General features: G+C 40.3%; 1 protein-coding gene across 1 annotated transcript in view; it reads right to left on the bottom strand.

Annotated features, from left to right (window-relative positions):
• Window positions 1-14,499, bottom strand: part of Kiaa0355 (KIAA0355 ortholog) — an 89,674-nt gene that overhangs the window by 45,533 nt on the left and 29,642 nt on the right. Inside the window, exon 2 of the mRNA XM_013522293.1 lies at window positions 7,179-8,426. Within this exon, the coding sequence (XP_013377747.1) occupies window positions 7,179-7,673 (495 nt within the window). The 5' untranslated portion in view covers window positions 7,674-8,426. The remainder of the gene's footprint in view (window positions 1-7,178; window positions 8,427-14,499) is intronic.

The raw sequence follows: 14,499 nt of genomic DNA, 5'->3' as shown, positions 1-14,499 counted from the left end.
CATTTATCTCCAAAGGGTCATACCCCATTAAGACCATGAGTCTCAACACTGCAGACTTTCTGCAGCTGGGGAGCAGCTCACGAGGACTAGGAGAAGGGTCACTCTGGCAAAGCCACAGGTGTGACAAGATCTACCGCAGTGTTGGCCACACTCTGGGCGAGGAGCTTGAGGATAAGGTTTTACAGGTCCAGAGAGGGGAAGGAGGGACAGGAGTAACTGCCCTTTAGGGTCTTCCACTTCAGGTACCCACTGCTCTTACAGAATGGAGGGTGCCCCAAATCAAGTCATATAGCATGATCCCCAGGCTCTAAATATCCACCACTGTTCCTTGGTAAGCTTTGTGCAAGAATGTTTCATGGGCACGGTACCGTAGTATATAGCCAGCCATGGTCCCCTTGTGCCTGGGAATAAACCTGGTCCCCAAACCAAAATCAGCAATTTTAACATTGTCCTTGGTGTCTACCAAGATGTTCTGGGGTTTCAGATCCCTGTTGACAATGCCCTGCCCATAGCAGTGCTGTATGATGCACATGATCTGCTGGAATATTCTCTTTTTTTTTTTTTGGTTTTTCTCCGGTACCGGAAACTGAACTCACGACCTTGTGCTTGCCAGGCAGGCGCTTTTGCCGCTGAGCTAAATCCCCAGCCCCTTGCTGGAATATTCTCTAGCCCTCCTCCTCTGGCAGACCATTGGCCCTCCAGATGCACTGCCTCAGGTCTCCCCACCTCTACTCTAGGATGAGGCACACTTCACTCTGTGTTTTGATGACCTGCAGTAACTGGGTGACACTGGGATGATTCAGGGCTTTCAGTATCTCCACCTCAGTACAATAAGGGCAAGCTCCTGTTTCTTCTTTGGTAGCACTTTAACAGCTACCTGGGTTCCAGTTTTCAGATGATTGGCTGGCAACATCTGGGCAAAGTTGTTATGGCCAATAGTCTTCAGGACTCTGTAGTATCCATGAGGCTCTGCCAATGGGCGGAGCTAGCCATGCAGCCCAGCAATGAAGCTATCTGACTATGCTCTCTACCAAAATGGGCATCATGACATAGCAAAACTCTGTAATTTCCAAGTCATCAAATCATCAAACAAATACACTGTGTACATGTTTCAGAGGTCACCAATAAGAGGTCTCAAGAGGGCAAAAAACCCACCCTAGCCATGGCTAACCTTTGGAAGGACCTCACACTGGCTCCATGTAAGAGGTCAGAACGTGAAATGGTCCAGTCATGGTTGGCCATAACCCACAAAAGTCACCTCACTTTTTGGCCTCAAGGACCTTTTGTACTTTAATTTAAAAAAGGATATAAAAAGGATCTGGGAAAATAAAAAGGATCTGGGTTACGGAGACTGATACTTGGTATTTCAGAAATTAAAATCCACAGAAGACTTTGAAGTCCTTTTTTTCCAATTTGAGAATCTGTAATATCTTTTGTTTTTAGAAATCTCATTATATCTGCATTCAACATATCCAATTCCAATTCCCCTTTAAGTTCTTTTTTTCTTGAGACAGGGTCTCTCTATGTAGTTCAGGCTGGCCTCAAACTTGCAGTGATCCTCATGCTTCAGCCTCCCAAGTGCTAGGATTATGGTCATGCACCACCATGCCTGACCTCTTTTTCTTTTGGATTTTTTTTTTTTTTTTTGTGTGTGTGTGTGTGTACCAGGAATCAAACTCAGGACCTTGCACTTGCCAGGCAGGTGTTTGTGCTGGTGGGCTATACCCCCAGCCCTTTTGGTTGTTTTTTGAGACAGGGCCTCACTGTGGAGTTCAAGCTGGTCTTGAACTCACTGTGTAGTCCAGGTTGGCCACGAACTCGCAGTGATCCTGCTGTCTCAGCCTCCCAAGTGCTGGGATAATAGGCATGTACCACCAAGCCTGGCCTCTAAATTTTTACGGGTCTTAAAGTGATGCTACAACTTCACTGGTGTTATAATAACGTAATATTCTGTTTATAAAAATGCAATAGGGCATATTAATGTCTATGAAGCAGATAGGAAGATACCTATTATTATACTTTCTCCCAAATAATAATCATTAGCTTTCTCATCAAAAACCTTGAATGTCAGCATTAGGGAGGCTGAAGCAAGAGCATCATTGTGAGTTTGAGACCAGCCTGGGCTATAAAGTGAGCTCAAGACCAGCCAGAACTGCATAGTGAGATGCTGTCTTAAAAAGATAAAAAAAAAAACAAAAAAAACTTGAAAGTTAGAAGGAAACAGGTTGATCTGTGCAGTGTTGGATGAAACAGCAAATCAAAACGAAACATAACAACCCTCTAAACTAAGAATTCTATATTCAGTAAAACTGTCCTTCAAAAATGAGGGAGAAATTCAGACATTTCCAGATATAAGTAATGAGGGATTTATTTCTCTACTACTAGACCTGTTCTGCATAAAGGGGGTCCCTCAGGTTGACTTACATTTTTTTTTTTTGTCTTTTTGAGACAGGATCTTGCTATGCAGTTCAGGCTGAGCTTGAGCTCACTTTGTAGCCCAGGCTGGTCTCGAACTCACAATGATCCTCAACCTCCCGAGTGCTGGGATTACAGGTGTACACCACTATGCTCAGCTTCTTCAGGTTCAAATAAAAGGACGTTAGGCAGGAATTCAAAGGTGTCTAAAGAAATAACTCTGATAAAGGTAAATACATGAATATTTAACTGTCAGGACTTGTTTTATTTTTTACATGATACAAGAGACTCATGTATCAAAAAATAAAATCCAACATTACTGTTAAAAATAAGAACAACGAGCAGGCAGGTACAAAAGAGACAAAAGATAAGAAGTGCCCTCACCTATAAACCCTCTCTTGAGATAACTAATTAGTCCCCCTAGAGCAACACAAGAAACACAATAATTCCTCTTACTGACCTCATCACTTCTTAAATGACCATCTTTTGACATGGCCACACTGGAAATCAAATTTCAGCAGGAATTCTGTTGGAGACAAAGCACATCCAAACAACAGCAAGAGGCCTTGTCTAGCCAGTCAAGTTTAGAAATATTAGTTTACAAACTTCTTTTCCCAGATATGAATAGTAAGGAGCTTCCCCGGGTTTTGCTTATAAAACTCTAAAACAAAACAAAAGAAAACAAAAACAGAGAAAATATCCAAAAGCCTAGGTATTTCATCTTAGCTGATGGACATTCTGAGAAGAGAGACCCTCACTGGCCTACAGCTAAATCCCCTGGCAGTACATAAAATCCAAAAACAACAAATAACTGCTCAAGGGAAAAGCAAAATGTGAAGCCTGTACTCAACAGTCTTATTAAAACTGACTTATAAGGCAAATGTTTGAAACTTAGAATAGACCCAAGATTCTAAAACCTCTCAGTAACACTTAGTTTCCAGACTAGCCTTGGAAAGCCTGTTTAGTCCATTATGTACAAAAATCATGGCAGTATTCCAACTACCGTAATCTGCATTTCAGTGGGGGAAGGCCAAGTCAAAATTCCAAGCCACAACAATAAGTATTTCCCCTCTCAACTCAAGTGGTGCCTACTGGTCACAGGAAAAAAAGAAGGGACAAGGTGGGTACTACCATACTCCAGGGCTTACTAAGGCTCCCTGCCCCCTGGTTGGTACATCTTCTCTTATCATTCTGACCTGGAGAACTAGGGCATTTGCTCTCTAGGGCTGGAGAGCAGAGTGAGGCTTGTCCAGCTCTATCTCCTCTAAGCTGTGTAGGCAAGACTTGAAGAGCTCAATAATGTTCTGGTTAACATGAAAAGTTTTGACCTTGTTTTTTAAACAACTCTTGCCTAAAATCCTAAACAAAGCTGAAAGTGCTACATCAGGATGGAAAGACAGCTATAATACTGTTCCATGCTTCCCAAAAGAGGGCAGAGTTTTTCCTTCCTGAACAATGGTGAGCAACATGGGTTTTTATAGAAAACAAAAGTCAAAGCCATGCACTTGGTATACATAAATATGTATTTGTTCACATACAGAGAGTAATCCAGAATGGCACACATCAACCAGCTACCACGGTCACTTTGGGAAAAAGAATGGGATGGAAAGGAAAAGCCAAAGTTTTAAATTTCAGTGTTTGCTGAGCATGGTGGCATACACCTGTAATCCCAGCAATCAAAGAGGCTCAGACAGGAGGATCACTGTGAGTTTAAGGCCAGTGTGAGCTATACAGTAAGTTTAAGGCCAGACTAAACTGCATAGTGAGACCCTGTCTCAAACAAAACAAAACAAAAAAAACAAAGCCCCAATTGCTTGAATTTCTTTTTCAAGGCTGGGCATGGTGGAGCACACCTGTAATCCCAGCACTCAGGAGGCTGAGGCAGGTGGATTGTTGTGAGTTCGAGACCAGCCTGGGCTACAAAGTGAGCTCAAGGCCAGTCTGAACTGCATAGTGAGACCCTGTCTCAAAAAGACAAAAAAGAAAAAAAAAAGAATTTCTTTTTCAATTACAGGCATGGTTCATGTATATAATTTTAAAAATAAAACTATGATAAGCCATTTTTTTTTTCTGGTACCGAGAATCAAACTCATGACCTCGCGCTTGCCAGGCAGGCACTGTGCTGCTAAGATAAATCCCCAGCCCCATGATAAGCCATTTTTAAAAACCTTAAAATGATAATTTCTCTGGATATAAGACAGGACAGAGAAATAATCAGAATTTGGCCTGGAAACGTAGCTCAGTGGTAGAAACTACAAATACACTTCATTAGAGAGATCCAAAGTAGAATGACCCAAGCAGGTTTTTATACATTTAAATTAGCAGATGCAGAAAGCTACAGCCACTGACCAAATTCATTCTATGAAACAGACCAGTCCATGAGGGACAACTGGGTTTTACATTTTTAAAGAATTGGAAAAACAAGAAAGAATATATGTTCAGACCACAATGTGGCCCATAAAGTCTGAAATTTCCTGTCTGACTTTTATAGAAAAAAAATGTTATGACCCCTGATTATACCAATGACCTTGTAGCTTTTTAAAAATTTCTCTAGCCAGATGTGGTAGTGCACCCCTGCAATCCCAGCACTTGGGAGGCTGAGGCAGGAGGACTGCCATGAGTTTGAGGCAAATTTGCATAGGGTTATTTAGTGAGACTCTGTCTCAAAAACAAAACAAAACAAAAAAACACAACAGAAAAAAAAAAAAAAAAACCTACTCTAAACTGGGCATGGTGTGCTTGCTTGTAATCCCAGGGTTCTGGGAAGCTGAGGCAGGAAGATGACAAGTTTAAATCCTATCTAGGCAACTTAGTGACTCAGTGAGATCTTGAATTAAAACAAACAAAAAAAGAAAGGGCTGGGGATATAGTTCAATGTGAAGATTCTGTGTTTCCCTGATACGGCAAAAACAAGCAAACAAAAAACTAAGTTCCCCTTGGAAATGTCCTCAAAATTACTTTTAAACACAATAAAAATTAGTCACACTATTTAATACGCTAGTGCTTTTTTTAAAAACTTAGACCAAGGCTGGGGGTATAGCTCAACAGCATAGCATTTGGCTCTAGGCCCTGGATTCAATTGTAGCACCACAAGAACAGTATGACAACAGCAAAACAAAAACAGTAAGACCCTCAGAGCAGTATTAGCTTATTCAGCTACCTCTGTTATCAGATTTGCCTCAAAAGTCTGTGACTTCAGCCTCAGAATGGGGAAAAGGACATTTTCCTTTCTAGCACCTCACATCGAGGAGCTTAAGACAGATGTACAAGCACATGTGGAAAAGCCAACCTCAGGTTAACCCCTGGAGCTGGTAAAAATAATTTTTAAAATATATCAGTTAAGCCAATATAACAGATCAAAATTTAGTAAGTCATTTCATAAATGAAGTTAAAAAAAGGTCGTATTTTGAATGAAACTTATATTCTAATCTACAGGCCTGAAAGAGGGAGAGCTTTTCATTTTAACTATCAAAGATTACTAAGAAATGTAGTACTGGATAAGACTCAAATTCATCAAATAGGAATAGCTGTGAATTTAGACTAGAGAACTAATTTATCTTATAAGCACGTGTGGAACTTGATTTTTTGTTTTTGTTTTTATTTTATTATTTTAAAAAATAAAAGAAGGATAACATAGTAATAGGGGGGCTTACTGAATTACAGACAAAGTGGTAGGAAATTATAAATGGTTGTTGTTTTACATATTGTTATCTACAAGATAGTTTCTCAGGAAAATAAATAGACAAATAATAGTGAGTTACAAACAAAAGTGGTAAGTTATTATCAATGGTTGTTGTACTATACTTTGGTATCTTCAAAGTGGTTTCTAAAGAAAATAAACAGAGGTATACACGAGTGACCAACTGAATATTCACTGACTATTCTCCATGGTTGTTGTAGGAAACACAGTAATAAACATACATCCATTTATGAAATAGCATAGGAACAACACAAACATTACAGAGTTATGGACAGATTAGCAGGAAAATATCAATGGCTGTTGTAATACATGGTGGTATCTTCAAAGTGGTTTGGAACTTGTTTTTTGAGACAAGGTCTCATTGTAGTTCACTATGAACTCACTATGCAGTTCAGGCTGGCCTCAAACTCACAGGGATCCACCTGCCTCAAACTCCTGAGTGCTGGGATTACAGGCCTGCACCATCACACTTAGTGTGTAGAACTTTTTACCAACCAATTTTCTATAGAGTATAATGAAAATTCACAAAACTCATCACCACATTTAAAACGCTAAGTACTTTTTTTTAACAGTATGTTACTTGGAAATTAGTTTCCAAGTTGAAGATTTTATGGAAAAATACATAAATTGATTGTTTAATATTTCTTTTTCTTTCTTTTTTTTTGGTGTTGGGGATTGAACCCAAGGCCTTGTGCATCCTAAACGCATAGTTCACCACTGAACTATAACACCATTCCAGTTTAATAATATTTTCACTTCCGTAAAAATGAAAGCAATTCAGTACTTGGCAAGCACAAATTTCTTTCCTTTGAGACTGGGCCTCGCTATGTAGTTCAGGCAGGCCTTGATCTTACAGTGATCCTTCTACCTGAGCCTCCCACGTGCTGGGATTACGTGCACACCACTATACCCACCTTAAGCATAAATTTCTTAGAAGGAAAGAATATTAATGTAAAGAGGACAAAGGTTATCATTACAGTGATCTGAGAAAAACTACAGCAGTATCTTAATCAACCTCCGGAATACATTTTCCTACCTAAGTATGACACAGAAAGTACTCTACCTCAATGTCCTGGAGACTGAATTCCTTCTGATCTGTAAAGTTTGCCGCCCCAGCACTAAGTTCCATCAGCATCTTGGCAATCTCAGGCTTTATGGCTGAAGTCAGCCGGCTGGCTGCTTCCATGACATGCTCCTGCACATCTTTGAGCTGCATGGCCGCCTTCGAATAGTGAGAGTTCCTGAATACAGTGCTGAACAGATCTGTGAGGAAAGTACTGGCACGGCAGAAGACGTTGAGGGCATCCAGGTACTTAGAGATGCCCTGCTGGATGTCGGCGATGGGAGTGGAGTGGGGCATGGCATGGTGGCAGCTGCCTGCAGCAGTCAGACTGCCCAGTGGGGCAGAGGTGGCCGTTGATGCCAGGGGGGCACTCAGTGCTCGGCCCAGCTCCGGCATCGGGTACTGCTGGTGCTGCTGCACTTTCTGCTTGGACCCGCCAAGCAGGAAGCGCCGCTTGTAGTCCATTTTACTGTCCTGGGCACTACAGCAATACATGCGGGGGTTCTGTCCCAGGGACTGTGCGCAGGTCAGAGCTCTGATTCGTTTCTTCCAAAACTGTACTAGGTATAAAAATAGTGGAGTTCTGCAAATTGAAGTTTTAAAAAAGGCATTTCCATGAGGCAGGTGACCATGTGATCAAACATAGAGGTGAAAAGAACAATAGGTTTATATAATTACTATTTTCAGTGTAGACAGGATCTCTGACCAAAAAATGAAAGTGTGCCCAAAATGCTGTATAAGAATTGTTTAGCATTCCACTCTCTTGTTGAGAAAAATGTTTACTTTAGTTGCTCTGCAAGAATATTTTGATACTTGTATTTACAACGGCAGAAAAATAACTTTTAAAAATGTAATATAATGTATCTTTAATACACCAAAAGTTAGAACCCAAAAACCAACAAGCTGTTCAACAGCAATTTAAAAAGCAATACAGGGTTATTCCACACGAAGTCCTTAAGAAGGGAGATCAAATCTCTGCAGAATTTTGACAGAGCCTGCCTGTCAAATCATTTACCTGTAAAGCTTCTCCTCAAGGCTAAAAATTTCCAAATTTCCTGTAATGTTTTCTGAAGATAAGTTTTCTTTAAAAATGGCATTCGTTATTATAAGTCTTTCTTTCTTTTTGTTTGCTGAGGTAGCGGTTTCCTTGTAATATTAATAAGAGATGCTTCCAGACTGGGTTGGCCTTCAATTGTAAAATCTGAAGCATAATGCACGGATGTATTTATAAGGCCTCTAAGTCATTTCCTGTAAAGGGGAGAAAAAAAGGAAAAAGTCAACAAGGCTATAGGACAATAAATAATTCTGGAATATTAACTTCTGCAGTGCTGTCATACACATAGGTGGGCTACAAATGAATAAAATAAATCGTATTATAACTTTACAGAAGTAGGACAATAGAGCTGAACTATGAAATGACTTAGAAAGTTCTTCAAATTGTAGCACAAAACAATGACAAAAGTCTGATTCCACACTAATCACTCCAAAGCTGAGGTTAACCAGTGAAAACTGGATAGGGCCTGGTAGTGTTTGGCATTCCTTTGTTTCCTTCTCATTCCGTTATCTTTGTTTTTTGGTACTGGGAATCAAATTTGGGACCTTGCACTTGCCAGGCAGGCACTTGTGCCGCTGAGCTATATTCCCGGTCCTGTTTCCCTCTCAAAAAGCTCGAAAATCTGCAAGAGGATCAGATGAGTTCAGATGTTCTTTGGTATGCATGTGGACTGGTTCCATGACCATACTAGACATGAAATTCTGAGCAAGCTCAAGTCCCTTATATAAAATGGCACAATATTTGCATATACTTACATACATTCTCCAATATACTTTAAATCATCTCTAGATTACTTATAATACAATGTAAATGCTATGTAAGTAGTTACACTCTCTTACGTAAAAATGACAAGAAAAATGTCTGTATATATTTAGTACACATGCAATATTTAAAAGAAATATTTCTGCCAGGTGTGGTGGTGCATGCCTATAATCTCAGCACTGTGGTAGACTGAGGCAGGAGGATTACAAGTTTGAGCCCTGCCTAGGCAATTTAGAAAGACTCGGTCTCAAAATAAAAAAGAAGGGGATAGGGATGTAGCTTAGTGCAAAAGCCGTAGGTTTAATCCCCAGTACCACAAAAATAGAAGTAAAGCTAAACATTTTTGATCTGCAGTTGGTTGAAACTATAGATGTGGAATCTGGACATACAAAGGTCTGAGTGTACTAACATTATGGTGAGGGTTATTGATGATTAACATAAGTCTCACAAAACTTTAAGGGAACTGCGAAAGGGAGAGATGAGCACAAAGTGAGAGTCATGAGGAAAGCCGTTACAAAAATATTATTCTGAGGTAGGCCTTTGTAACAAGGGCAGATTTTGACATGCCCAAAAAGTATGGCTCACCAAGTGGAAGGACAACCCCAGCATAGGCCCAGAACCAGGAGACCCCTTGGTCTCTTCAGGATACCCAGCCAGACTAAAGTATAGGTGCAGAAAGACGAAGCCTGCAAAGGTTAGTGGCTGGCAGGTGGCAGTCAGGAGACGGGATTCTTTCAACTCTTCCACACAGTTACCAGTTTCCTGTCTGGATGTTCAGAGTAGAAGTCTGGCAGAGCATACCCTGGGTTAGCATCTGGGGAAACCCTGTTGTGGGTGGTTCAAATAGCAATACTTGGACATTGCTGGCTACAGTTTTCAATACCTACAAGAGGGGAATAGTACAAGTCTTCTCACAGGGCTAAAACTGAAACATTTCCTTGACTTGTTTTCCCAAATATAGCATCTTTTTTTCTGGGGGAATGGGGCATTACTGAAAACTGAACCCAGGGACTTCCTACTGAGCTATATCCCCAAGGATATTTTGTTTTCTGAATCAAGGTCTCATTAACCTGCTAAATTGTCAAGGCTGGTCTCAAACTTGGAATCCTCCTGCCTTAGTCTCCTGAAGTGCTGGAATCCCAAGTGTGAGCCACCACACCTGGTGTCAAGCATATTTTACTGAAAGTTATATTTAATACATGGCAAACTTCAACCTATAGGCAGGCACGGTGGTGCATGCCTACATAAATTACTTTATTTACTTTTGTTTTGTTTTGTTTTTTTCCGGTACTGGGAATTGAACTCATGACATCACGCTTGCCAGGCAGGCACTGTGCCACTGAGCTAAATCTCCAGCCCCTACATAAATTACTTTAAACAGTAAATTTTATGGTATCTGGCCTCAAAAAATGTCTGTTTAGAACAGTCTGATACGCTACATCTGTAAAATGATCCATGGGTTACTGGGTGGATCTTCAGATCTTTAGTAATCACTGATTAATCAGGGTAATGATTATTTGGGTTTATTTATATGGAGATAATTCATCATGTTGGTATTATAACCTGTGCACTTTTCCTATGTATTATTCTTCAGAAAAAAATTAAAGGAACAAAGAGTGAACTAGCATACAAAGGAGAAAGGCTTGGGTAAGGAAACTTTCATTCCAAGAAAGAACCGTACTACTCTGTATTCCTACATTACCAATCAAGACAAACTGTAGATGGAAGGCTTTGGCAAGCTTTAAAACCTAATCCAAACTACAATCTCACTTGGAAAGAGAACAATCAGCTCATTAAAACAAAATTAAAAAAATAGTAAAAATAAAAAATAAAGGGGAGAGATGTGAAGAGTAAGACCCCCTCCTCCTACTTCTCCCCTCCATAAAAATGAGAAAACTGGGGGCTGGGGATTTAGCTCAGCGGCAAAAGCGCCTGCCTGGCAAGCGCAAGGTTGTGAGTTCGGTTCCCGGTACCGGAGAAAAACCAAAAAAAAAGAGAAAACTGGTAAACAGAGCCAAGTTTTTTAGTACTCTGGAAGTGAACAGGCTTGCAACAAACAAGGGAGCACTTCTGCAAGAAAAACAGTTAAATCTTCCTAAGAACAATCAGTTCTGTAACATTTTAATTTGACCTACTAGTTCTCTAATTCCACTGCAGTGTTAAAAACAAACACCTGCACTCTCAGTGAAAACCAGGAGGCGGGCAGCTGCTAAAGGAAGCAGCACAGTTCCTTCAGCTTCACTCCCAGGATATTAATTACTATTTGGCCTATCTGATTGTTCCTTGGAAGACCCCAATTACGTAAGTCTCTGTATCTGACCTCACTTGGAGCTCACCGGACGAAGGAGGAGAATCAGATTTCCAGAGTTCCCATACTGTATCATTTAAAATTTCCAATTTTTAACAAAACTTACAAGATATACAGTGAAATAAGGGAATACGAGCTCATATACAGAGGAAAAAACCAGACAGTAGAAGTTGCTCCTGAGGAAGCCTAGGTATCAGAGTCGCTAGAAAAAAGCCTTTGTATCAGTCATTTTAAATATGCTCAAAAACTAAAAGAAACTAAAGAATCAAATGGGAGCCAGCCATGGAGAATCACATGCCCAGCCCTTTAGGAGGCTGAGGCAGGAGGATTACAAATTCCAGCCCACCCTGCCCTGCTAAAAAACCAGCTGAAGACAAAGGCTCTGGGTTCAGTCCTCAGCTACCCATGCCCACTCCTCCACAAAAAGAAAAAAAAAAAAAAATGCTCTGAGAATGTTTCTTAGTGATACAGTGCTTGTTTAATGTGCGATGCCCTGGGGAAGATGGCTGTGAGTTCAAGACCACCCCAGATTTCACAATAAGTTCAAGGTCAGCCTGAACTAGAGTGAGATGCTGTCTCAAAAAACAACAACAAAAAACTCAAACAAGCAAACAAAAATAAAAGACCTGTAGGACATCATCCAAAAAAAAAAAGGACCTGTGGGATACTATCAAGCATACCAGCATGTATAAACTGTACTAGGATCCCAGAAGGAGAGATACATGAAAAAAATATTTGAAACCCCAACTCTGATGAAAAACTATATCCAAGAAGCTAAACAAATTCCAAAAGGCTAAACTCTAAAGAGATACACATTTAGAACACACTATTATCAAAATGTCTAAAAGCAAAGACAAAGAATATTGAAAGCAGTGAAACACTTTATATCATACAGTTGATTTTCATTATTTACAGCAGTTACACAATGTCATCACAAACACTGAATTAAGAAAATACCAAGTCACCACACCTAGAAGACACTTAGGTTCCTCTGAGTCATACCATTTCCACCAAGCAGTCAATACGTAATTCTGTTTTATGTATGTTTCTATTCACAGATACATGGGCTGAGCTTTAGCTCCATGGTAGAACGTGTGCTTAGTCTGCCCAAGGTCCTGGAGTCAACCTCCAGTGCCCAACAACAAACTTTAATTAACACTGTACATGGCTGATTGACATGGAACTTACAGTAAACAGCACATAACCCACGCTTGAATGAAGTTTATCTAACACACATTTTCTCTATAAGGTAAACGACAGCATCCTGTGCTTAGGAACATTAAATGCTACTTTACTACTATGTGAGGAGGCCATTTTAAAATATTTTATTTTATTTGAAGGGGTCATTTTAAACAGTGGAATTTCCACTAAAAAGCACACAAATGCAAAAATGTGGCATTAAATAGACCACTAAAAAGGGCTGTTTTTTTTTTTTTTTTTTGGTACTGGGAATTGAACTCAGGACCTTGTGCTTGCCAGGCAGGCACTTGTGCCACTGAACTATATCCCCAGCCCAGGGTATTTTTTTTAATAGTCTGAGAGGTTTCTTTTCTTTTCCTTTTTCTTTTTTCTTTTTTTTTTTTTTTTTTTTTTTTTTTTTTTTTTTTTTGAGACAGGGTCTCACTATGTAGTGCAGGTTGGTCTTCAACTCGCTTATGCAGCCCAGGCTGCCCTCAAACTCACAGCAATCCTTCTGCCTCAGCCTCTTGAGTACTGTGGAGTTACAGGCATGACCCACCATGCCTGGCAATACTCTGAGAGTTGAAGTAACAAGGCAGTGTATTTCTTTACCTCAGCCTGAGACATGTATACTGGATGGCTCAAACGTCTCACTCTGTGCATGACTGCAAATGACCACAAATGCCCCCAAGCATTAATTTGGGTTACAAGTAAACTTTAACAAGTAGACAAATTCACAAATACAGAATCTGCAAATAATGAAAATCGACTATCTGGTGCCACTTGCAATACTTGTATTCCTGCAGCCGGGTGTGGTAGAGCACATCTGTAATTGTAGCACTCAGGAGACTGAAGCAGGAAGATCACCCCAAGTTCTAGACTTTGTTATACCCTTTGTTACACAGATTCAAAGGTTGAATTTGGGGTTGGGAATATAGCCCAGCAGTAGAGCAGTTGGTCTAATATGCATGATTCCCTGGGTCCAATCTTCAGCAAAACACACACATGAGCATGCACACAATTTATAAGGGGCATTTTAGGCATACAAATTATAGTTCAATAAAACCACTGCTTTTTTAAAAAAAAATTATTACTCATCTTTCTTCGCCATTTTCCTTTTGTAACTTTTCACCTATTATCAAATGTATAAAAGATGCTTCCACCGGGCATGGTGGCACACGCCTGCAATCCCAGCACTCACCTGTAATCTCAGCACTGGGGAGGCTGAGCCAGGAGGATCACTGAGAGTTCCAGACCAGCCTGGGCTACAAAGTGAGCTCAAGGCCAGCCTGAACTGCATAGTGAGACCCCGTCTCAAAAAGACCAAAAAAAGAGATGCTTCCCAGGTATGTCCTTTCCTCCAGTTTGTTTTGACAGAGGGTCCATATAATTCAAACTGGCAACAAGCAAGCTACATAGCCCAGATTGGCCTTAAAACTCTTGATCCTCCTGCCCCAGCCTCCAAATGCTAAGATTACAGGCATGTAGCCAGGAATGTCTTTAATGCCAGACTTAAATCTCTTTTTTGAACTTTAATCGGAAATCTGTATCTAAATGCTGCTACCCAATCTCCCAGAAAGAATTAAAGTTGGAAGAGAAGGAGTACTCCCAAAGTCATTCCTGGAAGTCATTATCCTGATTCCCAAACCAGACAAGGATCCAACCAAAAAAGACAACTACAGGCCAATCTCTTTAATGAACACAGATGCAAAAATCTTTAACAAGATACTGGCAAGGACCAGGGATATAGCTCAGCGACAGCGCCTGCCTGGCAAGCACAGGTCATGAGTTCGATTCCTGGTACCCAAGCAAAGAAAAGATACTGGCAAACAAAATGTAACAAATCATCAAGAAGGACTTTCTTGAGGAAAAAAGAAAGAAAACGGGGGAGGGGGGAGAATACAAAGCTTTTGTAAATAAGGAGGGAAAGGGGTTGAAGGGAAGGAGGGAATGTACAAATTCCCTATGATGAATGTGACCATTATGTTTTTGTTTTTGTGTTTTTTGTTTTTTTTTTT

Source organism: Chinchilla lanigera, unplaced genomic scaffold (assembly GCF_000276665.1).
Source record: "Chinchilla lanigera isolate Chin_1 unplaced genomic scaffold, ChiLan1.0 scaffold00067, whole genome shotgun sequence".
Taxonomy (NCBI): Eukaryota; Metazoa; Chordata; class Mammalia; order Rodentia; family Chinchillidae; genus Chinchilla; species Chinchilla lanigera.
This window is presented reverse-complemented; position numbering and strand designations above follow the sequence as displayed.